The 24,838-nt window shown below is 39.3% G+C and overlaps 1 protein-coding gene across 1 annotated transcript in view; it reads right to left on the bottom strand.

The window, feature by feature from the left end:
* DNAH5 (dynein axonemal heavy chain 5) overlaps positions 1 to 24,838 on the bottom strand; it is a 276,356-nt gene that overhangs the window by 18,690 nt on the left and 232,828 nt on the right. The window contains exons 65-72 of the mRNA XM_060092732.1: positions 24,648 to 24,830; positions 15,580 to 15,823; positions 14,455 to 14,569; positions 13,776 to 13,966; positions 9,765 to 9,886; positions 6,735 to 6,884; positions 3,745 to 3,990; positions 783 to 999 (exon numbers count right to left, since the gene is read on the bottom strand). Coding sequence (XP_059948715.1) covers positions 783 to 999; positions 3,745 to 3,990; positions 6,735 to 6,884; positions 9,765 to 9,886; positions 13,776 to 13,966; positions 14,455 to 14,569; positions 15,580 to 15,823; positions 24,648 to 24,830 — 1,468 coding nt within the window. The remainder of the gene's footprint in view (positions 1 to 782; positions 1,000 to 3,744; positions 3,991 to 6,734; positions 6,885 to 9,764; positions 9,887 to 13,775; positions 13,967 to 14,454; positions 14,570 to 15,579; positions 15,824 to 24,647; positions 24,831 to 24,838) is intronic.

The following is a 24,838-nucleotide window of genomic DNA, read 5'->3' on the forward strand; positions in this document are numbered from 1 at the left end:
TTGCTATGTAATCATTATTATGATGATGATGATCATTAAATACACTATTTTAAACTAAATTTACTCCAATTGTCCTGGATAGTTTTTATTATCATGATTTTAGGCACAAGAAGACTGAAACTCAGGTCGTTTGAGTGATTAGCACCCAAGAGAACAAAGCATTTGTTCAGGCCGTATCAGAGCCGGGATTTCTAACTCCAAGTCCGTACTCTTTCTGTGACCATGAGCCTCAGACGGGAAGCTGTGACACAGGAGGCGCACATGAACAGAGAGTAATCTCAGCTCCAGTTGTGACAGGAGGGGCATTTTGGTCTGGTTTGGTGGCCGTTGTCAGATTTCTAACTTACCTCACGTTCTGACATCCTGACACACAACTTCATGCAATGAAAGTAGAGACCATAATTGTGGCTCAGCCTCTCCTCTTGCAAGAGGCTACTGCCCTACGTTAGGTATGGAGCACGAAGACCATAAACGACATTATCCATTTTAGATGTTAACATAGAAAGGCAAGTGTCTAGCAGAGCATAGCATAGGCCAAAGTAGAGCAATAGTGGGGAAATAGCAAAAATATAAGGTGGAAACCTGAGCTCTGATGCCCTAACACGGCCAGAGGATATTCCACATGGAGCAGGACAGAGGGGGCTATCCCCTCACCATCATGTTAAGTCATAGCACCACTTCCTATAACTAATCCTAGCTAATTCATTTCTCATAATTTCTTTAAGAAAACAAGTTAAGCACAAGAACTCTTGTAAACTTAGAAGTATTCCTCGACTCACCACCATATGTTCTTTTCAGTCCTGCCCGGAGTCCCTGGGGGGGCTCATTGGTAAATTTAATGGACATCTGAAGGAGGGTAATGGGAAACTGCTTATGAGCCTCGGTCGTCATCCACAGGCGGAAAGCATCATGTACAATCTCGGTTTCTATAATTATGTCCATTAGCTCATCCATGAAATCGAGTCCCAGATGGCAGTTCTGCAAAAGTGCCCATCCTCCCTACATCAACAACAGTACATGGAAATTAGTCGATTTTGTGTTTCACCCAGAGATTTAAATTAGTATGCTCTTTAGAAAATAAGTAATTAAAATTTAATAGAAAAGCACGCTAACCCCTTTAAAGTAATCTAGGTCAAATCTAAGGATATGATCATGTTGAACTGAGATAGGCTACATTTCTTCTTATTCCATGTATGTGTCTCACAGTATACTAGCATGCCACTTGTAGTAATAATATATAGTGGGGGTCATGATCATCACCAAAGTGAAACATAAAAAGAGATAACAGCACTTCCAAGTAAAGATGGTTGACTGAAAACCGTCACTTAGCTCAGCTGCCTTCCCAAATTCCATGAAAAGTGCAACGAAGGGACTTTTTTAAAGGTATGAACTCAGACGGACAAAGATAGTGAAGGTGAAGACAGTGTCAATAACACTGAAAACAGACTCAAGAAAGCTGAACCCTAAACTGACCATTTGGGGAGAGCTGAGGCGTAAACTGATTTATACCATGTAACTCCCAAAACACTCAAGAAGAGGTGACGAAGGTCCTTCTGGAAGTGGGGGAAGATGATGGACTAATACAAGAAGATTGAAAGTCCAGACCCCCAACATGTTTCCTTAATGAAAGATGGAAAGTTGATTTTCTTTAGAAGGCAAAACAGACAGGGTTTGCAGTGGAGGACAACAGCCTGTTAAGAGTATAGGAACCTCACTGAAAACAGGTAAAAGAAAGCTTACCTATTGAATGTGGAGACCTATTACCTTCCTTCTCCTACTGAGTTCCCAGAATACAGGCAGCAAGGTATGTACCCTCTAGAATAAAGAAGAACCTTCTCTGGGGAATCTGACCACTCTAACAGCAAGAGTCTTAGAAAATAAAAACCCATATCTCTTGTATAAATTATTCTGTGAGCATATAAGAAGATTCTTGTATAAAGCAACACAGGCAAAAATTTAGGTCATGAAATAATAATTTATTCAATACCTAATCTATAGAACATTTTTTGCCAAAATCATCTACCATACCCAGATCATAACCTTGAGTTGTTTTCTTGACTCTCTGACTTTGGATCACTTAGATTTGATTAGTGTAACCTGAGATATTTTTCTTTCCAAGAAACAAACTAAGCACCAGATCTAAAATCTTAGTCAAGTTACATGTAAAACTGATCATTTTAGAATGTCACATATTCCCTTACATTTTCTTCAGAAGTATATAGCACTGCTGAATAAATAACTATTTATTTTGTCCTATGAAAATTTAATTGACACTATCCACAATTCAAAAAAAAGGGAAATTAAATATAAAACATAACTACAAAAAGGCTTCAGATGCTTTCTTTCATCCAGCATACAAGTGACTCCTGATCTAAGTTTCTTAGGTGAGAACTTAGAAGGTGCAATCTTCACCCATGGAAAGGAATCTTTGGCCAAGGTTGTTTCTTTGGCATTGCCACACTCTGTATGAATATTCTGTGTTCTTACTGAGCAGATCATCCATTTTGCTATTCTTGGGTAGTTGGTTCACTCTGTCATAAAACACTATTGTCTCTGACAAGTTATAAGCATGCTAATACTAATAAAGATTTTTAAAATTTTTTACTTGAAATTAAACTACTAAACAAAAAACACAGATAAATTGAAGGCTAAAAATATTCCATTTAAATTCTAATTTAGTTGCCTGAACCTATTAGTTACACCATTATTTACTTTAAATTCAAGTTAAATCCATGTCCTGTGAATGTTAGTGTTTTTGCTCTAAGTACAGTACTATGCAGGGGAAGGAAGTCAAGGGGGAGGGAGGATGAGGGGGGAGAGGCCAGGACGGAGGCCCACCAAGCCCTCGTGTCAGACCAGACCTAGGATTCTGAATCATGGATGTATTTTTTCATCTCTAAACATATTTAAATCAGGTGCTTTCTGCCCTGCCCCTCCCAACTACAAACTAAGTGCATCAGACAGAGCACAGCACACATGAGAGACCTCTCCCTTTCACCAAAGCTGGGGGCAGGGCACAGCTTGAGGATGGAAGAGGTAAATATGGAGGTTCTAGAATGCAGTGAGCTCAGTTCCAGACCAGGGGGAGGGGACCAGGATGCAGCACAGTGGTAAGATTCTAGAGTCAGCAGCTGGGACCTAGAACCCAATGGTTTCAGGGTGAGCTTAGTGTTTGGTCTGCTCTGTACACTGTTGAATTTGCAAGCTGCAAAGGGCTCTAGGAGATCCACCTGGAAGGCAATAGGCCAGGTTTCCTGAAAACCTCTGGTACCACCACAGGATAATAGCAGATTCCTGGCCTCTGGGATTGGGGGCAGGCCTAGGGGACCCCAGGGCACAGATGATGCATTCTGGAACCCAAGAAAGGCATGGTGTTGTAGATTCTAGAGAGTTATGGATTCCAAGAGCAGAGCTGGAGGGGTTGGAGCATATGGCAGAGAAGAGGAACTATGAACCCTACAGAGCGTTTGGGACCTGGAGTGGGGTCTAGCATTATGCAAACTGGTCAGGAAATAAGATGTTCTGATTGGGCAAGTTTTCCATAAGTCAAGGCTCAGCAGAAAAAGTTTGAAGTGTGTCCATTTTCCCATGGAAATTTTCTAATAGATATCATGCTTTTTCCTGTTTAGTAAACAGAATACAATACATACATTTAAACTCTTAAGGATTCATAAGCTCTCTGCATTGTTATGCTATAACATGTAATGTCAACATCATAACACAAAAGTAGACATCTGGTCTCACATTCGCCATGGTCTGCTGCAGGAGCTTGCGAGCGTGGACCTCCTGGCCCTGCCCCATGGAAACGTAGCGGGTTTCTATTTTTAATCTCTTCCCCAAGGTGATGATGGAACCTGTGGGGTCTGAGCCCATAGACAGGAGACAGATGAGTGGTGTCCGTGGATCAGATTCCTCCCATGTCTTTTCCAAGTCCAGGATAACACCCTCCGCATACTTTTCTCCCATGGAGTCCACGATGTACTTACGTGCCTGCCAAAAACAGTACAGGAGTCACCAAAACTAGCTCCAACTCCTTCTTGTGCATAATTCAATGTGCTTTCCAAAATTCATTTTTGTAGATTATCTCAATGATGTCTACAGTAACCCTGCCACGAAAATAGGGCAGAGGCTTTTTTCTCGTTGGTTTATCTGTTTGTTTGCTTGCTTGCTTGTTTGAATCCTCACTCTGTAGAAGCTGAGTTACTTGCCAAAAACACAGTCACCCACTTAAAAGACTAGAACCCAGGTTGGCTGACTCCTTGTCTGGGACCTGTTTCAATACACCAGCTGCTTCATGCTATATATAGGCATTCAAATAATCAAGTAAACAGTACAATACCTTGGATTTAATGGGTACTTAACAAATAGATAATTACTGCTGAGTGACTACTTATGTAGTGAAATTTATTGCATATTTATCAAATTAATTAATTTTTAAAGATTTAATCCAACTGCATTTGGAGCACATGGTACCACTTAATTTTGTATCTCTTAATATTTTTTCAAGGTTGGCCAGATCCAGTATTGAATTCTCTAACCTAAGTATAAATGCCTGCACATTTTTTACAGCTTTCTGAAAGGTACTTTACACGTTTGCCTGACATGTTCTTTGGCTTCTCCAAAAGTCTACTTGTTTACACATTCATCACAGCCACTAGGCAGTGCACTTCATGATCAGGAAGGACTTCAAAGGCTGGACGCCCAGCTGTTCCACAAATTGCAGTTGTTTCTCAGCCACAGGCACCTGGGTACCTGCCATCATTGCAGCATCTCTCAAGATGCAGGTGTTTTGTCCTGTGGCATAGCAAGGAGCTCAAAATGGCCAATCTTGCCATAGAATTCAGCACTGACCCCACCTGGACATTTCCATCCAAGCTATGAGCTAACATACTGTTACCTATGCATACATCAGGGGCCAGGTGGTAAATATATTAGGGCTTTGTGGCTGTACAGACTCTGTTGCCCAACTCAACCTACCACTGCAGCATAAACAAATGATAGTTCATAAATAAAAGAGCAAGGCTATGTTCCAATAAAAGTTTATAGACACTGGAATTTGAATGTTATATAATTTTCACATATCACAAAACATTATTCTTCTTGGCTTTTTTTCAACCATTTAAAACTATAAAAACCATTCTTAGCTCACAGCTGTACATAAACAGGCAGTAGCACAAGACACCTTCTGACAGTGTGTTCTTCTTGCAACCAGGCTTTTGAATGTCCCTGGACATGCACTCATGCTCAGCCAAAATGCTACGAGCAAGCCTGATGTTGCTTGTGGGGAATGGGGATTAAGTATGTCCACATTGTAGACCTTGAAATATGCTTCCCCAAATGGTGTCTTGTTGAAAATCACAAAAGGAATCTAATGTGAGAGTAAAAACTTCAGAGGAGAGCACATTTTTCCAAGGGGCCTTCTAGACCTTGCTTAAGACTTGGGTGTTACCATAAGGGCCATGGGAAGCCATTAAAGGAATACCATAATGATATTTCTGTTTCTTCTAGAATATACAAGATGGACTAGAGTGGGCAAGAATGAACTACAGGGGACCAGTTAGAAAGACATGGCTGTCATCAGCCTAAGGGTGACAGAGGCCAGAATGAAGATGACAAAGTTACAAAGGGGTGGGAGACACTTAAATTTCAGCACTGAACCCAATAAAGTGTTATGAAAAATATAAAAAGGGAAGGAAGGAAGAGAGGGAGGGAAGGGAGGGAGGGAGGGAGGAAGGAGAGAAGGAAGGGGAAAAGAAAAGAAACTTCTACACTCCCCTTAAATAAGGCAACTGTTTGACAATTCATTTGGGCAGGATAAAAGTAATGAAGTTGAGAAGAAAAACTAAAGGAAGGGTGATCTCAGTGCCCTGAGTTGTAAAACTCATTTTTCTTTCCTCAATAAATGATTGAATCTAGTTGTTTTCATGATTCCACAGTACCTAGGTGGTTACTCCATATGTTTTTAACACTCTTTCTGGAGAGTGAAGGGGAAAAATTCCTACATTCTATTAGAAACCCCAGCCTACTGTTATTTTATGACTTATTTAAAGAAGTCCATAAAAAAAATCTATGTCTGTGAATAGTAGAGTTTAACTTTTAGCTGTGAAGGCAAGACACCACAAGTCTGTTTCATGGGTAAATTTCCATGACGGTAAGGCCAACAGATTAAAAGTCTTTGAAAAGATGGATCTTGTAGAGGCAGGGTTTACATTTAAACCATATGTATCATTCAAAGAAATTTAGGCAAACCTTCTTTCTCACATCGGGGTTTGTGACACATCCTGGTGTAATGGCTACGGATTTGGGGATGCTATACTGCCCTGTAGTCTTTCTCTCCCTCCTCAGTACCTGAGCAGTCTTCCTATTTAAGAAACACCACTTTACTACTAGCAAAATGGAGTAGCCATTTTTTTTGAGTTAATATAAAAATGATATGGAAAAACAATGCATTACCTTCACATTAGACCTATATAACCACCTTACATAGTTTCCTCATTCACTCTTATTGTATCACTTAGACCAAAGAAAATAATTAAATCACTTAGCCCAAATATACACCTCCGTACACTTATTTGTTGTTTATTTTTCCATTTTTCACAATTGTATTGCTAGAAAATTACACAGAAGCCTACACAAAAATTCTCATTGGGATTAACATTTTAAATATTCTTTTAAATTTAAAAGGAAATGTTCCTTTAAAATGTTCTCCTATTTTTAAAATATGTACTTTTTACCTGGGCAATGGTTCTGTCGGGACACCAGGATCTAATAAGGAGAAGACGTCTAAAGCAGTCTAGAGATTTATCATAGGCATTTGGAAGGGGTTCCTCCTCAGGGTTTTTCTTATCAAACCAAATTTTCCACATTTTCTCATTTCTTGATATCTGAAAATACCAGGGGATAAGAAAAGTGTCACACCACAGAAAAATCTTTCAGTAAGCATTCACAGATATTTTTTCTCTTTCTGACCATTCCAGGCATGTGTGAATGCTATTCCTTGAGTACTTTTTTTAATTTTTAAAAATTTTATATCCTAGCACCAAAAAGTTGAGAGTCTAAAATCAAATGTGATTTGCTCTAAAGTCAGTCTGTACTAACACCAGCCTCCGGCTCCCTCTTAAAGGAGGGAGAGCCCTGGGTTGTGGAATTTCTCCTATGACTTTGTGGGAACAAATCTGCAAAGAATAAAGAAATCAATGGAAATTCATTTTCATTATTTTAAGGAAATCTGTTTTGCTCCATGAGATCTCCTATGACTAAGAACCAAGTCTTAGGCTTCCCTGGTGGCGCAGTGGTTAAGAATCCGCCTGCCAATGCAGGGGACATGGGTTCGATCCCTGGTCTGGGAAGATCCCACATGCCGGGAAGCAACTAGGCCCGTGCACCACAGCTACTGAGCCTGCGCTCTAGCACCCTCGAGCCACACCTACTGAAGCCCGCACACTTAGAGCCCGTGCTCCGCAACAAGAGAAGCCACTGCAACGTGCACCGCAATGAGGAGTAGCCCCCGCTCGCCGCAACTAGAGAGAGCCCGCATGCAGCAACAAAGACCCAACGCAGCCAAAAATAAAATAAATAAATTTATTAGTTTATTTATTTATTTATCTTTTTATTTTTGGCTGCATTGGGTCTTCGTTGCTGTGCGCGGGCTCTCTCTAGTTGCGGCGAGCAGGGACTACTCTTTGTTGCGGTGCGCGGGCTTCTCATTGCGGTGTCTTCTCTTATTGCGGAGCACGGGCTCTAGGCGCACGGGCTCAGTAGTTGTGGCACATGGGCTCAGTAGTGTGGCTCCCAGGCTCTAGAGCTCAGGCTCAGTAGCTGTGGTGCATGGGCTTAGTTGCTCCACGGCATGTGGGATCTTCCCGGACCAAGGCTCAAACCCATGTCCCCTGCATTGGCAGGCGGACTCTTAACCACTGCGCCACCAGGGAAGTCCCAAAATAAAATAAATAAATTTATATAAAAAAAAAAGAACTAAGTTTCATTCACTCATGCTTCCTCATTTCCCAGGACCATTCTTGGAACAAAAGAAGACATTTAATACATGTTTATTATTGAAGTCTCTTGGTCAATACTCTATTAATCTCGAGTAATTTGAAATACACCACTTAATATCAGCATCAAATGAATAATCACACTTGCTTCCTTTAGGCAATTGATAAAGGGAAAAAACACAGTCCATTAACATTTGAAGCTTAAAAAATCAAAGAGAGGCAAGCATTACATGGGCAAGCATCTCAAAGTCATAGAATAAATCACATCTGCAGATAAACATGATCTTATGTTCTCTGGTATATTCCCTTTGATTAAAGCCCCAAGTGTATTCCTTGGAGATCTAATCAAAGGAAAAACAATTTGGGTTCATATTTAGAAAATGTCATATAAGAATAAAAAAATAACCTCTTTCAATCATGAAAGACTACATAATATGGAGGCATTTCAGGTATACAATATAATCTCCAGAAGACAGCTACTTCAATAACTGATAGTGGTCCAGGAAAGGTCACTAGGAGTCATCCCATGGGGAACAAGCTAGAATGCATTAAAATCTCCCCCCAAAAAAGCTATTCAACCCAAAAGAATGGCTTATACCCTAATTACATGGTAATCACCAGGTGTAAGCCAGAACATAAAAATATAGCAGAGCTTAAGCTTCCAGTCAACTTAAACTGGCAAAGTCAAGAAAGAGCATTAGGACAAATACCATATGATATCATTTATATGTGGAACCTAAAATATGATACAAATAAATTTATCTATGAAACAGAAACAGACTCACAGACATAGAACACAAACTTACAGCTACCAAAGGGGAAAGGGGGTGGGGGCGGGAGAAATTAGGAGCTTGGGATTAACAGATACAAACTACTGTATATAAAATAGATAAACAACAAGGTCCTACTGCAAAGCACAGGGAACTATAGTCGATATCTTGTAATAAACCCTAATGGAAAAGAATATATGTATATATATATATACACAACTAAATCACTTTCTTGTACACCAGAAACTAACGTAACATTGTAAATCAACTATACTTTAATGATTAAAAAAAAAAAGAACCAGTGTTAAGACATTTTCTGGTGAAAAAGAGCCTTCATCTGGCAGCTGAAGAAAGCCACCTTGCTGTCCATGCAGCTTCTCGCTGGTCATCAGGTTCTCAAGAAGCTATTTCCTGGCTTGTCCCAATTCAACTTGCTATACCAAAGTTCCATAATACCAATATATACACGATTCATCAGGAACTTGCTGCTTATGAAAGGAAAACAACTTCTAAAGATAAAAGGCCAGGTGTTTGTGTTAGATTCAGACCCAGATGCCTGGTTAAGGCAGTATAACGAGGAGAGGAAGAAGAGAGAAACAAGAGGTAAGAATGGATATTTATCACTTAGAGGAAGGGTGTTCTTATTACTTTTCATTTCATCCTTAGAAAGATGGCAAAACCTTTTAATCATATCTAATCATTTAATCTAATTGAATCTGTTTTCCCACTGTGGGTCGCCAATTGGTGATACTGACAAATCATCCAGGTCAGCGTTGGTTAAACTTCCTAGGTAACTAATTTCTTCCCGCGAGACCAGCCTGCCATGGATGGAGTGTGCTTTATCAGAGTATGAGTGGGCAGTGAGGAAAGTCAAGCACTGGTCATACCATTTTAAGAGTGACAAAGAAATCTCTCTCTTCCCCAAGTCGTGTAGCCAAATGATAAATCAGGAAGCCGCTCACTGTGACAGTACTATAAGTTTACTCAAAGCACAAGTTACCTGATCAAGGACATCAGAAAACTGTCTAAGTTTGCTCAGTTCCACCAAATTCAGCCAGGTAATGTCCAGGATCCATTTAGATGGTTTAGGAGGACAGGCTTTCAAGTCCAACGAGGCACCACCTTTCAAGTTAAACATATTAAGTTATGAAATTTTTCTCTCTTTACTGTAAAACAATCTCTTTATAAAAAACTTTTGCTGAAACTATTTTAATATCAATTCTTTTACTACCTGGACATTTATTAAACTCAGAAATATAAATCATAGTGATGAACAAGCTTTAACATTTAATAAAGGAATAGATGATTTTAGAAAAACACATTTAAGGATCAATAATATAGCTTTGGATTTAGGTAAGTGGTGGATTCTGTCTTAGCTCCACCTGGCCAAGGTCTGGGACAAGCCAGCTCATCTGTTTGGAATCTGTTTCCAAATAAGTACAATGGGAATAATGAAGCCTAGGTGTAGTGATAATGGCAGAAAATATATAAAGTGAGTGTAAAGCACTCAAAACAGGATCAAGGACAAAGCAGAGTGTCACTAAGTGAGCAGCTATTGTCAGCATTAAGAATTGCCAAATATTGGCACAAGCTCATTTTAAGGAGAGAATTTCTCTAGAAATTTTAGTAGCACTACCTGCGTTTGAAGGGTTCTCCTCTATAAATCAGTATATTATTTACATCCATTTTGAGCACACCCAAGGGACCTGTGCTATGTCACTTATTTTTCGTCAATCTACTCACAACAAACATTTCCATTTGGTACTGACTCCTATCTTTTTGCTGATGATTTACTTACGCTCACATAACTCACATAACTCTCACAGCACCATAAAATAAATGACAGTTTAAAAAGTTATTGTTGCCCATCCCAGAAAAACTAAATGTATGAACAATCAAATTTTAAGCCAAAGAAAGAGTTAGCAAGTCTTCTATAGGATAAGATATACTGTTTAATAAATAACATCTATTAAAATGTTTCAGGGAAAATATGCTCTAACCATAATTCTTAGAAAGATATAACCAATCCATTTGGCTACAATCTTTTTTTGAACAGAGCAGGTCATAAACAAGTAATAATACTCAAAATATTTACTGAGCCAATCTCTACTTTATTCAGGTACCATGGACCCCACGAAATTGCTGTCTTTTGCCAAATCCATCTTAGTAGACGTCCAAGGTAAGTGGAACAAGAGGTAAGTGAAGCCATTTCAGTGAAACTATTAGCTTATAAAAGCAAAACAGATTGCTTGAACACAAGGAAGCAGTTAAAGACCTAAGGACAATGCCACTGTGTTGAAAACGGTCACACCAATTTCCATGGAAACTGTCCATTTTCCAACAAACTGAAAAGAATAAGGTATTCACCACAGGATTAGGGAGAAGCTTTTCATGGAAAAGAGTGCTCCTTGGAGCCAAAGATTATTCATTGTTTAATAGAGGGTAACACTGTCATGAATATCTTGCCTGCCTCAAAAGTATACTTTGGGCAACAAAGAATGTTGTAATGGTAGGGAGTGGGGAACATATTCCTGGATAATATGGCACCAGATTAGATGGACTTTTGATGAATAAACTGCTGGGATAGGAATAAATCAAAATAAATTCTCAAGATGATTGAGAATTATGCCAGCCCCTTCATCCCTCAAATCCTTGCTTTGGGAGAAAGAAGGTTTAAATCTTTATCATTATACCTTGTAAAAGTGAAACATGCTTACAATGATTTATCCAAGTTGTACCTTGTATCGTGAAGTGGCATAGCTAAGGCAGACTTAGAAAGTCCTCCAGCCTGATGCTTTCCCATTTTAGAGATGATTAAATTAAAAAATCAGTATCAAAACACTGTTGCTATCTAAATAATAGTTTCAAACAAGTGATTTTAAAGTCCTTACAGAAAGAGTTCATGTCATTGGGCAGCTTTCACCAACATAACTAACAAAGGGAAATCTTATGAAACTCTGTGTCCTAAAGGAGTACAAGAACTAGCTGTTGAATGCCAAAGTCTCACAAAATCCTGTCCAACCTATGCAAGCCTTAGACTAATCAAAATAAACTAAGAAACTAAAGATAATATAACAATGCCTATCATCTGTTGAGCTATTCTATGTGCCAGGGTTTATATAAGTTGTGCGAATTCTCAATAATCCTATTATGTCCATTTGACTATCCTTGTTTCATAGCTGAGGCAACTGAAGCTTGAAAAGTTTAAATAACCTGATCAAAACCACTCATCCAGAAGGTGGCAAAGCCACTATTTTCCCTTAGACTCTTCCCAACTCTAAGTCTCATGTGTGTTTTGATCACACCAAACTGTAACACACTACAGTATTTCTGGACACTATGTTCAATGTCATTTCCATAGGGAAATGCATCTCACTCCTGAATTGAGGGTGTCAGGAACAACTTTCCCATAGGAAGCTCCATCAGCTGAAGGACCAGAGTCACTGAGGCCAGAAATCATTTATATATGAAGGACTCACTGAAGAAGGCAACTCCTACACCTACATGTCCATCTAAGGTCTCACCAGACCGTTCATCTTCCATGTGCTCTGATTTAGGAAACTTGGAACAAAAAGAAACCTAAGGGGCAAGGGTTCAATGCTTAGAAACAAGAGAGAGAAAGAGAAAGAGAGATCATCCACAAATCATAATTTCTGAGTTTTCAAGTCTAACTGAGTCTTTATTGCTACCATAAGACACATAGGTATAGATATAGTTATAGATGCATAAGCATATGTATATGAACATGAATATGCATTTGTGTATGTATAAGTATGACTCTGACCTACATATCCCCATGTATGCCCTTCTCTACTGCCCCCATTGGGATCCTCTTCAAGTTCCTCTGCAAATCTACTCTCCATGTAGGTGAAGTCAATGAAAATCCACCCCTCCAAAGATGAAGTTGTGCCTTATCTTTAAAGATAAACCTTTGTTTAGAAAGGTAGAGTAGATAAAACCATTTCAAGCCTAGCATCATTTCCACTGTTCCTTTAAATACTTTTTGTCCAGACATTCAAGAATGTGATAGCAAATGTGTGTTTCCCAGCCTTCCACAGCAGAGGGTACCTGTCTGTGATCAATGCTACAATAGATATAGAGGAAATATCCATGGGATGAGTGGCATGGTCACCTCACCCACTCTGCTCCAGCTGCCCTGGTTGCTTTGCTTTGCCTTCATCATAGGACACCCTCTCCCACTAGAGGCATTGATGTCACCTCCTCAACCTTCAGCACTTTCTCTAAATGTCCCCAGAACCAACATCCCCTGGTCCTTCAGGTCTTGGCCACCTGTCCATCTCTCGGGAATCCTACCCAATGAGAGATCCCATTAAATATCCCATTAAAAATTTTAAAACTTCCCCACTCCACATACTAAACATTCCCCAACTCCCTTATCCTTCTCCGTTTTTCCAGAGTGCTTACTAGCTCCTCACACACTGCACAATTTACTTACTGTTTATTATGTTTCAAGTGCCTACTCTGTGTCCTGGCATGCAATAGTTTCCCAATAAATATTCATGCAATTAATGAACAAATAAAATAGCTCAGACCTCCCTGGTGGCGCAGTGGTTAAGAATCCACCTGCCAGTGCAGGGGACATGGGTTCGATCCCTGGTCCAGGAAGATCCCACATGCCGTGGAGCAACTGAGCCCGTTCACCACAACTACTGAGCCCGCGAGCCACAGCTACTGAAGCCCACATGCCTAGAGCCCGTGCTCCACAACAAGAGAAGCCACCACAATGAGAAGCCTGCACACCACAACGAAGAGTAGCCCCCACTTGCCGCAACTAGAGAAAGCCTGTGCACAGCAACAAAGACCCAACACAGCCAAAAATAAAAAGATTAATTAGTTAATTAATTTTTTTAATGTTTAAAAAGCTCACATAAATGCAATCTTCAATGAAATGCAAGGAAACTGCTATTGCTAAAAAACAAAAATGCACAAGACCTTCACTTTAATTCCTATATCTGCGCCTGTGCACAATGCTTTCTATTCGAATACTGACCTTTAATAAGGGTGAGAAACTCTTCATGCTTGACTCGGTTCCTCTGCATGTCAATTTTTAGGGTAAGCAGCAGGGTGAAGAGAAATTTGTGCCCCTCATACAAACCCCGAGCCGTGTACTTATAAACCTCATAGGTCATGTGCTCAATGATATTAGCGATCCTCTTGCTTGTAATTGGGCTCTTGACAGACCTGGAGAAGAGAACATTTAAATCAGGCTTGTCCCACCCTTTGCAACTGTCCCTAAAAACAACATCTTTAATGGAAAATAAGTAACTCTGGAAGACTAATTCTTATTTTTTACACATCAAGAGTAAGCCTCCTAAATCTAAAATAACAAGCACTCTCTCCACATGAAATAACAGAATCCTCCATGTTGTCTGAATCAATTTTACCTGCAGAGTATTATCACTCACAACAATGTCTGGGGAATTTTCTTGTTTAACAGAAACTTGGGGAAACCAAAGGAATCGATCAGTGGATGAATAGTTGGTAGAGCTTTCTTTAAGCATAAAATGAAAAATGAGAATGATTTGTTAACACACTGGTAATTACACTCAACTTAGATTTAAAGAAAAAGAAGCAGCTTAGGTGCAAAGGGAAAATAAGTTATCAATGTAATGTCACCGTTCTAACCCACAGATACAGAATTCAGCTTGGCTTCCTGAGTACAGACATACCTGGCCAAGGAAAGGTCAAACAAGCCAAGAAACTGGCGGAGTGAAGTCTGATACATCTCATTAACCAAGCACATTTCCGTGATGAGGAAGTAGAGGATGCTGCCCCGGGTAGCAACTAAAAGACAAAGAGCAACATTGCACTTGCTACGAGCCCAGAAAATAAATGACCCATGCACAGATCAGTCTAAATGCTAAATGAAACAAGTTCTATTTGTACGTCTTAGCAATGACTATCTACCAACAATGGGAGTCTAGAGCAATGTCATCATATATATTTAATTCTTCTTTGTAAGCTTTGAACAAGTAGTCTGCTATTTGGGTTCATCAAATGATACTTTCTGTTTTAGAATCTCTAGATTCCTTATAAATACATTTTATTACACTCTTCCATAGGTGGAAAAGACAAACAGTGGGACAGCATGGATTGTACTGTAACATCCAGCAAACTGTGTAGGCATTGTTAAGGACCTCGTTCTTAAACTCCATGAGGAAGCCCTGACTAAACTTGGCCTCAAGTAAGCCAAGGCATCGCAAAGATGACGCTCCTGACTCTCCACCAGTAGATATTGTTTCAATTATTTTTCCAAAAGGCATGATAAATTACTAAAGGAAATTGAATTCTTTTAGCAGGTTCCCTTTATAACCCATGAACAACACTGATTTGCTGATCTGTGGATAAGGTTGAAGGGTTCCCATGAGACCAGAGAACTACCTGGACTCATGGGAACTCTACAGGACTACAAACAAAATACAGGCTTATTGTTACCAAATGATAAACAACTAGTGAACAGCCCACAAATGTAGCACAAATTCCTCAGATTTCACTAGTTTTTGTCTTCACTAGTCAGATGTCTTTAATAATTCTCTTTACTTTCTGGTTTAAAAATAAGTTCACAGGAACCTTAAAGAATTTGCCAATAACATGAATTATAAGCACCTAGAAAATTTACACCATTATAAAATTTCTTCATCTCAATTTTACTGAACATTTAAAGAAATGCCACAAAACACAAATGGCCACCCCACGTTGCACAGTCGTTTTCATAACATCCTTACTTCAATTTCTCTAATTCTCATTTCTCATTTCATTTTCCTGTGACATTTGTCTTTCATTACCAAACTCACCAGGTCTATATTCCTCCCGGGCTGAGTTAATTTGAATTTCTGTCTCAGCTGAAATTTCCAGCTTCTGTGTCACCTCTTCGGCTGTCTTTTTTGTGTTACTCAACACAAGGATGATACTCTCATCTTCCACCAGGGACCCCTGGGTACTGGTCAGATGGTAAAGCAAATTATCTTCTAGTTCCTTCATTCTCCTCTTGTTTGCAGTTACATCTTCCATGAGATGAGTTCTTTCTTTCTCCAGTTCCTGTTAATTTGCATAAATATATTTTCTTCTTAATGAACACCTATGGTTTGGCCATTCCTTAAAAAGTTTACCTAGGGGGCTGCTCTCGAGTTCCTGTACTGTAGTTATCACATTTGACTGCAGGAAATACGGACATCAAAATTAGAGGAGGAGAATTAATGGAGGAAAGAAGGATTGGTGGCAAACAATGTAAAATGTACTAAAAATATTACCTGTATTAACTATTTACCATCTATTTATTTCCTAAATTCAACTCATTTTTAAGGGACTTCTGTGATCATATTTACTCCTGTTTTGAAACTGAACTTTATTTGAAGACAATATATGCGTCTCAGATTAAATATATTTACCTCTGTTTGGTTTCTTGTTTAAAAGGGCTCTATCGTTGTTTGAATGTGCTTATTCTCAACTTGTGTGTTGAACTAGTATCCAACTCTGTGACAAGCAAGTGTCCAAAAGTTAGGCAAGCAAACTGCGCTGCTACTGCATGTACATTTAAATTGAAAAATCATCTTGACCTGAAAAGAAACGATGCTGTCCTCTCCAAGAGAAGGGACATTCTGAATCCTTCCTAAAAGACCTTATGGGTAGCTGGGGAGAGAATGACTTTGGAAGATTATTGCCCTTATTGGCTATTTCTTCCTTTTGGTAGTTTGTAGAGGGAGAGACAGTGAAAGAGAAGGAAAGAAAAGATGGGGCTGGTGAGGGTGAGGGGAGGAGGAAACAGCCATGACACTCAACAAGCCAAGGGCAGCAGGAAACCCAGAGGCTGGGAGATGCTGCCAGCACCAAGTCAAGTTGTACATGAAAGTCAAATTGTTTCATGAGAGACTCTAACTTGAAGTTAATAAAGGATTCAAAAGAGGAAAAGACAATGAGGAAATGGAATTTAAAACTTGAAGAGAAAGATACGCATTAGCAAGTTTGCTTGAAAAGCTTTCTAAATATAGTGTCCATTGACAAGGTACCTATGCTTACCTGCATTACTAAAGTTACACACATTTCAGTGTAAATACAATATGGGGAAACGAGGGTTAAATGCAGGTGACTTGAACAGGAGAGCACTGTCAACAATTCCAGTTGTGTGGGTACCTGGGCATGTGATACCAAGCTCACACTGCTAGACCAGCTTCAGAAAGGTAAATACTCAGTTACGTATTCTGGATATGGCTCAGCAGGTTTTGTAGATTCTACTCCCTATCGAGAAAACTAGAAATCTAAAGTTATATGCAGTGATGAATCACACGAAATCATATAAAACATAATAGGACTATTCATTAATTATGTGATTATTTACTTTCTTTCTAATATAAGGTATAAGTTACTTAATAGTTATGCTCCAAGGATTTTTTGTTTCATTGATACATTCTCCAACTCTTAGTACAATGTCCGATACATAGTAGGCTCTCAATATTGCCTGGTGAATGATTAAATGCTATACCCCTTTTCAAACTGATAAACTGAAACACATTAGTGTACCAGAAAATCTAGTCATGTCTTAGTGCCAGAAATACAGACATGAAAATTCTCCCTTTGTAACAAAAACCATGAAGTTAAAAATAAAGGTCATGGTAGCAAAACTGCACGAAGGCAAAAAGGAAAGAGCACTGGCCTCTGCTGTACATTCCATTGGTTGAACACTTATGGTGTGTGGGACCCTACCAGCCTCCCAACTCATGCTCTGAGCACAGTGAGTCAGGTCCAGGAACATTCTAGAAAAAAGAAAAATTCCCTCTTTAAGCAAAACAAAAGCTCAAACTTGCATCAATTCTTAATTCTTTGAGATACAGCAATGCAATTAAGACCTGCTCTTACTGTCTTTGTTTCCATGTGTTATTTGGTTACATTTGAAAGCTTCCTTACTGGTCATTTTTTTTTTTAACATCTTTAGTGGAGTATAATTGCTTTACATTGCTGTGTTAGTTGCTGCTGCATAACAAAGTGAATCAGCTATACATATACATATACATATATCCCCATATCCCCTCCATCTTGCGTCTCCCTCCCACCCTCCCTATCCCACCCCTCTAGGTGGTCACAAAGCACCAAGCTGATCTCCCTGTTCTATGCGGCTGCTTCCCACTATCTATTTTACATTTGGTAGTGTATGTGTGTCTATGCCACTATCTCACTTCGTCCCAGCTTACCCTTCTCCCTCCCGGTGTCCTCAAGTCCATTCTCTACGTCTGCATCTTTATTCCTGTCCTGCCCCTAGGTTCTTCAGAACCATTTTTTCTTCTTTTAGATTCCATATATATGTGTTAGCATCCAGAATTTTTCTCTAACTGACTTACTTCACTCTGTATGACAGATTCTAGGTCCATCCACTTCACTACAAATAGCTCAATTTTGTTTCTTTTTATGGCTGAGTAATATTCCATTGTATATATGTGCCACATCTTCTTTATCCATTCGTCTGTCGATGGACACTTAGGTTGCTTCCATGTCCTGGCTATTGTAAATAGTGCTGCAATGAACATTGGGGTCCATGACTCTTTTTGAATTATGGTTTTCTCACGGTATATGCCCAGTAGTGGGATTGCTGGGTCATAGGGTAGTTATATTTTAGTTTTTTCAGGAAACTCCATACTGTTCTCCATAGTGGCTGTATCAATTTACATTCCCACCAACAGTGCAAGAGGGTTCCTTTTTTTCCACACCCTCTCCAGCATTTATTGTTTGTAGATTTTTGATGATGGCCACTCTGACCGGTGTGAGGTGGTACCTCATTGTAGTTTTGATTTGCATTACTCTAATGATTAGTGATGTTGAGCATCCTTTCATGTGTTTGTTGGCAATCTCCTTACTGGTCATTTTAATTCATTTATTTACTAGATAATAATCTTGTATTTGAGATAATGTAGAAATTAGTATAAACAAGTGACATTTAATGGTTACTATAAAATTCCTTTCCATGGGCAGTTATAATAAATGCACTCACAATATGGTTACACTAGGAAACAAAGTGATAATAAAATTAAATAGAAATAATTCAAATATTTTTATTGCCATATTCTCAATTTTTACACACTCTTGCCATATTCTTAAATATTACACACTCTCATTATTGTTTCTGAGTTCTTAAAGGTGAGCCTGATAAAAGTCCTTACATGAAGACAGGTAAGGGAAGGAAAGTAAAGCAGTGAGAAGAGTGAGCATTTTTATATCAGGAAGACACGTTTAAATTCTAACACCCAGGACTTATTAACTGCATGACGTTGGCCATGTTATGCAAGTCTATAAGCCTCAGTTTCGTCATCTGCAAAATGGACATAAAAATAGCTCAGAGAGTGATTGTGAGGATATCATTAGCAAAGAAGCTCAAACCAGTGGCTGGATCATGACAGCTGCTCAGAAGACGTCTCTTCTCTCTATCCCCTCCCCTCATTCGTTTCCAGCATGGATTTTTCAGATGCATTTTAATATTTATTTGGTAATGAGTAGTTTGAAAAGTAAAACCAGGGCTTCCCTGGTGGCGCAGTGGTTGAGAATCTGCCTGCTAATGCAGGGGACACGGGTTTGAGCCCTGGTCTGGGAAGATCCCACATGCCACGGAGCAACTAGGCCCATGAGCCACAACTACTGAGCCTACGCGTCTGGAGCTTGTGCTCCGCAACAAGAGAGGCCGCGATAGTGAGAGGCCCGTGCACCGCGATGAAGAGTGGTCCCCACTTGCCACACTAGGGGAAGCCCTCGCACAGAAACGGAGACCCAACACAGCAAAAAAAATAATTAATTAATTAATAAACTCCTACCCCCAACATCTTTAAAAAAAAAAAAAAGTAAAGTAAAATTATAAGTTGGTACCAAATAAATCACACTTTAGAATTTCACGTATCATTGTAAAAGCATAATAAAGGAGCTGAAAGGGATTTTTTTAAAGGAGAACTTTCTAATCTTGCACTTACAATGCTAAGGATGCATGCTTTCATGTCTGCTGGAGTTGAGACCATGGGCTATCAAATCCGAGATCTGCACCAAGTCTTACTGAGCCTTCCTGCATAAGCCTTCCTCCATTTTTTTCCAATTACATAGTAATTACCCTAATGTAGGCTTTAATTACTGCTCAGGGGACTACTCTAACCATAACTGGTCTCCCCACTGATCTTTTGTTCTGCCATCACCCCCTTTTCTGCTCCCAGTCATAGAGGGATCTCCCTTTACTATTTGGAAAGGTCCAAAATTTTCAACATAGTTTGCAAAACCTGTTACAGCCTACATTTCCAATCTCATCTCCACTTGAGAACTACAGGACTGAGACTAAATTATGCCTCCACATTGTTTATGAAAACCATTATTAAGAAAATAAACACACTTATTAGTAATACATACAATAAGGTACAAATTATTCCTTTCCTGATTTTAAAGATAGTAAGTAAAAGCTTGAACATTATTGAGTTGATTATAGTCAATTTAATGTCATTGTTAACATTAATTAAATAAAATTGTCACTTAAAGAAATGCTCATATTCCCAAAGGATTAAAATAAGGCTAAGGAGTACATTTCCCCCATAGTTTGAAACTGATGAAATAATATACTCTAAAGTAAATACTACAACCTAAAGTAATATTTGGAATTCCAAAAGCAAACTATTCATTAAATAGCACGTGAGTGGCCAAACAGTAGAATAGAACAAAAGTTATGGGGCAAAGAAAGATACCTCTGAAAGAAAATAGAACAATTGCTATTTGCTTTTCATTTGAGTTTTAAAAATGGAAAACCTACTTTGGGATAAGGTTTTAGGCATATTTTCATTTGTATGACACATTTAAACATATTTCTGTTGAACTACAACTTTAGTTCCATAATATAGTTCTTTTACAAATTAATACGAAGGGGCAAAATTAATCAAAATAATTTTGTCTATTAGCATTTTTCCCACAAAAGGGATTATCTCTTAGCACACACACACACACACACACACACACGCACACACACACATTTGTGCTATGTGTTCTATATATTAAGACCACAATGTAAAAATTTTATATAAACTGTGATAATGTGAAAAGTATCCCTGAATTGAATAAGAAAGTACATCAGTGATTCAGTACAACTTCATGAAATGTACTATTGATTAATTACACGATCAAAAGTTAAGTGGCTCAACAAGGATGCAAATGAAAACTAAAATTCTTTCTGTTCATAAACTTCAACTCTAACCAAAGTTTTGGAATCAATAAAAGGAAATAGATGACAGCCTTCCACAGTTCTCATTTTTAACGTATCACTCAGGCTTTATTCCCAAAGATTCTTTCTCTCTGTACCTTGCACTGGTAATTAAAATGAAAGATTAAACAACTGAACTCAGCAACAGATTTATTTTTTCTCCACCACCAGTAACAATGGTGATAACAATGTCTATTTAGTGTCTTTATTAAGTTATTTCCCATGTCAGTTCCACCAAGTTTAGGTCCTTCCAGCTCCAAAAGAAATAAGTCAGACACCTGTTTGCTCATCTGAAATTCTGAACAATGATGACACTTGAGGCTTTGGATTGTGCGGCTAGTAGAAGCTGTTAATTGATATTAATATTTTTCTCCTAATAGTACATAGTTCTCTTTGAGATTCTTTCTTATTCTCTAGGATCAAGGTGAGAGTGACCCGAAGAGACTAGGTTTCTTTAAAGGAAAGTTTCTGGAGGGCTACTGGTTTGCTGCCTATTTAAAATGGTCTTGATACATCACCTTCTGATGACAACAGCAGGCCGTCTAAATATACTCACAGGTACATCAGGTGAGCAATTGAACATGACCTTGATGTGAACTTGAACAGCCCATGCATTTAAAAAGACTGCCTTGAAGCACACAGAAAAGTATGAAGTCAGTTAAAAATCTGCCTTCCAGGGCTTCCCTGGTGGCGCAGTGGTTGAGAGTCCGCCTGCCAATGCAGGTGACGCGGGTTCGTGCCCCGGTCCGGGAGGATCCCACATGCCACGGAGCGGCTGGGCCTGTGAGCCATGGCCGCTGAGCCTGCGTGTCCGGAGCCTGTGCTCCGCACTGGGAGAGGCCACAGCAGTGAGAGGCCCGCATACCGCAATAAATAAAAATAAAAATAAAAATTTTTAAAAGACTGCCTTGAAGCACACAGAAAGTATAAAGTCAGTTAAAAATCTGCCTTCCTTGCTTTCATAGGCTCTGAGGTTTCCCTTTGTCTCTTAAGCAAACAAACCTGCTAAGGCTGTACAGCTGAGCATTCATGAGACCAGATCCTGCATGATAATAAGGCACCTCACTGCCTGTATTCCCAGAACACTGGACAGCTGGTGAATTTATGGACTCAAAGAACTAAGAGTAGCCTTTCCCTTGTATCCTAAGTTACTGTTCCAAGCTGCCTTTCACAAGAAGAATCAACAGACCAGTGAAGGCATAACTCATCCTGACTGAAGATGTTCACCATTTGTTTCAATGCTCCCTACATTTAGGGAATTTCTTAGATGCTTTCCAACATCAACTTCCTATCTGTGGGATCTTCCTAGCTTTCAAAAGCCCCCCCTTGGCCCAATAACATTTCATATTGATATTTTTACCATCACCCAAGATGTGATCATAGTAAGAGAGACTTCAATGTCGCTGAAGTCAAAGAAACAATTTGGACTTAATGTTTTATATCTGTATCCATAGGCACAGACATAGGCTCTTTTCAACTGAGTCACTAGATGATAAAAAAAAAAAAATGCCCTGAAAGCGCCAGAGATCACCACCCAGGCTGAAAAGATTCAGCAAAGTGCGCAAATTCAGGAGCACGGTGGGCAGAAGATGCTGCAAAAGCAAAAGCTGCTGGCAGAAAGGAGACTACTTAAAATCCATCACAAATAAATCTAGCAGCTCACTTTGCTTTAGAGAAAAAAAAATACAGATTATGTGTTGTATTCTAATGTGGTTCAGGGTAAGATGACTATTATAACAGAATGAGTGTCACGTCACTCTGACCACACTTTTCTGAGAATCATTTCCTTTGAGCCTGGGACAAATTCTGATAATGAGATGATGGTAAGAGAATAATGTCTGAAGGCACCCAACTTTCCCAGGAAGTAAAGAAAAACCTGGCTTTTCAAGGCTGTTCAAAATCTCCCAGTGAGCTTCAAGTGCCCCTTACTTCATCTTAAAACTCTGCTGCAACAATTACAGCTCAGTCCTGGAGTTGTTGCTGTGTTTTGTTGCATCCAAAAATCTGGGAAGCCAAATTATTTTTTCCAAGGAGACTGTATTCATCTCAGCTGAACAGCAAGAAAGCCAAGGACAAGGATATTATTCAGAGTGCTATCAAAGCCCATTATCTACCTGAAGCCAGCACTACAGGTGAAAGCAGAGCCTACAATACGGGCAATGGATACTGCCCCGAAGACTCTCAGGGATGCCCTGGCTCCACAGATTTGCTGTTGATCAAGAACCCCTGTCCTTCCTGAAATAAGGGGGTGGCAGCGCCAAACTTCCTCAACCACCTCTACTGAGATTTCAAAAATAAACAAGTATATATTTGGAAGGATGTTATTTCTTCAGTAGCCAGTCTGTGGTAGGAACGCTAGCATCGGTTCCTGCCATACTGAGGTCACCAACCATGTGAATTTATGAAGCTGGATTAAAGGCTTTTAATGCAATTTCCAACCATATAACTCTATGATTTGTGTACAATAAATTAAAAAGTAAACAGAAGAGGGGCCTCCCTGGTGGCGCAGTGGTTAAGAGTCCGCCTGCCGATGCAGGGGATACGGGTTCGTGCCCCGGTCTGGGAGGATCCCATATGCCGCGGAGCGGCTGGGCCCGTGAGCCATGGCCGCTGGGCCTGCGCATCCGGAGCCTGTGCTCCGCAACGGGAGAGGCCACAACAGTGAGAGGCCCGCATACTGCAAAAAGAAAAAAAAAAAAGTAAACAGAAGATTCATAAAACAGGAAGAGGGGAAGAGAGACAGAGAAAGAGATAAACATAAGGAAGGGCTCAGAAGAGCAAGCATGGTACGACATACAGAAAAGGTAAAAAGAATGGGAGGGACAGATTTCAAAGATTTTGCCAATAGATTTAACCTAAATAAATCTTTAGGTCAGTGTAGAAGGGAGGTATAAAGTAAACCAAACTCCACATTGCCATAGAACTCAGGAAAAAAAATCGATTGCAACTTTCAGAGTTGATGAAGTTTCACCAAAGCAGTCCTATTAAAATCCTCCAGATTTCTTTCCTTAAGACTCAGATGTTCCCCGGAGAAAATGGTGACTCAGAACACAGAAGTTATAAATTATTGGCCATTTTTCATTGAGAGAAAACAGATATGGAGTTATGCTTAGAGCATAATGAATCCGGTAGCCCTCAGAAGGTGCACAGTGAAACCTAGTGTCACCAACTTCTATCTTCTCACAACACACACAGAGCTCTCTTGGATAACAAATAAGAATTGGCAATGTCATGTTATCTGAGTAAAACGTTTTAATTTTATATTCCAGAAGCATAATAATGAATCTAATGAAAGAAAAAACTAGAAAGCTAAAAATCAACAGGTGACTAGAATTAATAATAGAACAAACTTCAGAAAAATAAAGTAATATAAATCCAGAACAATGATGCTGATATTGAGACTGATAGTCTCATAGTTACATCAGTCCCCTATATAAAATCAATTGATGATCTATATGATTTATGCGATGCAGATGCAACATATTGGGTAGATAATTGGTTAGTAGTTATTTAAGACACTTGGAAATTAATAATGGAAGAAACATAGGAATTAAAGGAGGGGACTCAATCCTATTACAACTTTCATCATATCATTTTTGTCAATGAAAAAATCGCAACATGATGCAGAAAGCGGTAGGGCCATACTTCACTCACCTGCTTCTCTGTGAGAATGACTCTCCCCAGTAACTGATCTTCTAGACCTTTCATGGTGACAGTGAAGTCGATGATGGAGGTCCGCGCACTTATTTCAGGGGTGTAGGCTGGATTGGGCAGCTTGGTGGTAATGTAGAGTCTGAAGCCATCCATCACATCTACCTCTTTGTCACCGACCTTCACCTTTTTTA

The sequence above is a fragment of the Mesoplodon densirostris genome, chromosome 3, assembly GCF_025265405.1.
Source record: "Mesoplodon densirostris isolate mMesDen1 chromosome 3, mMesDen1 primary haplotype, whole genome shotgun sequence".
Taxonomy (NCBI): Eukaryota; Metazoa; Chordata; class Mammalia; order Artiodactyla; family Ziphiidae; genus Mesoplodon; species Mesoplodon densirostris.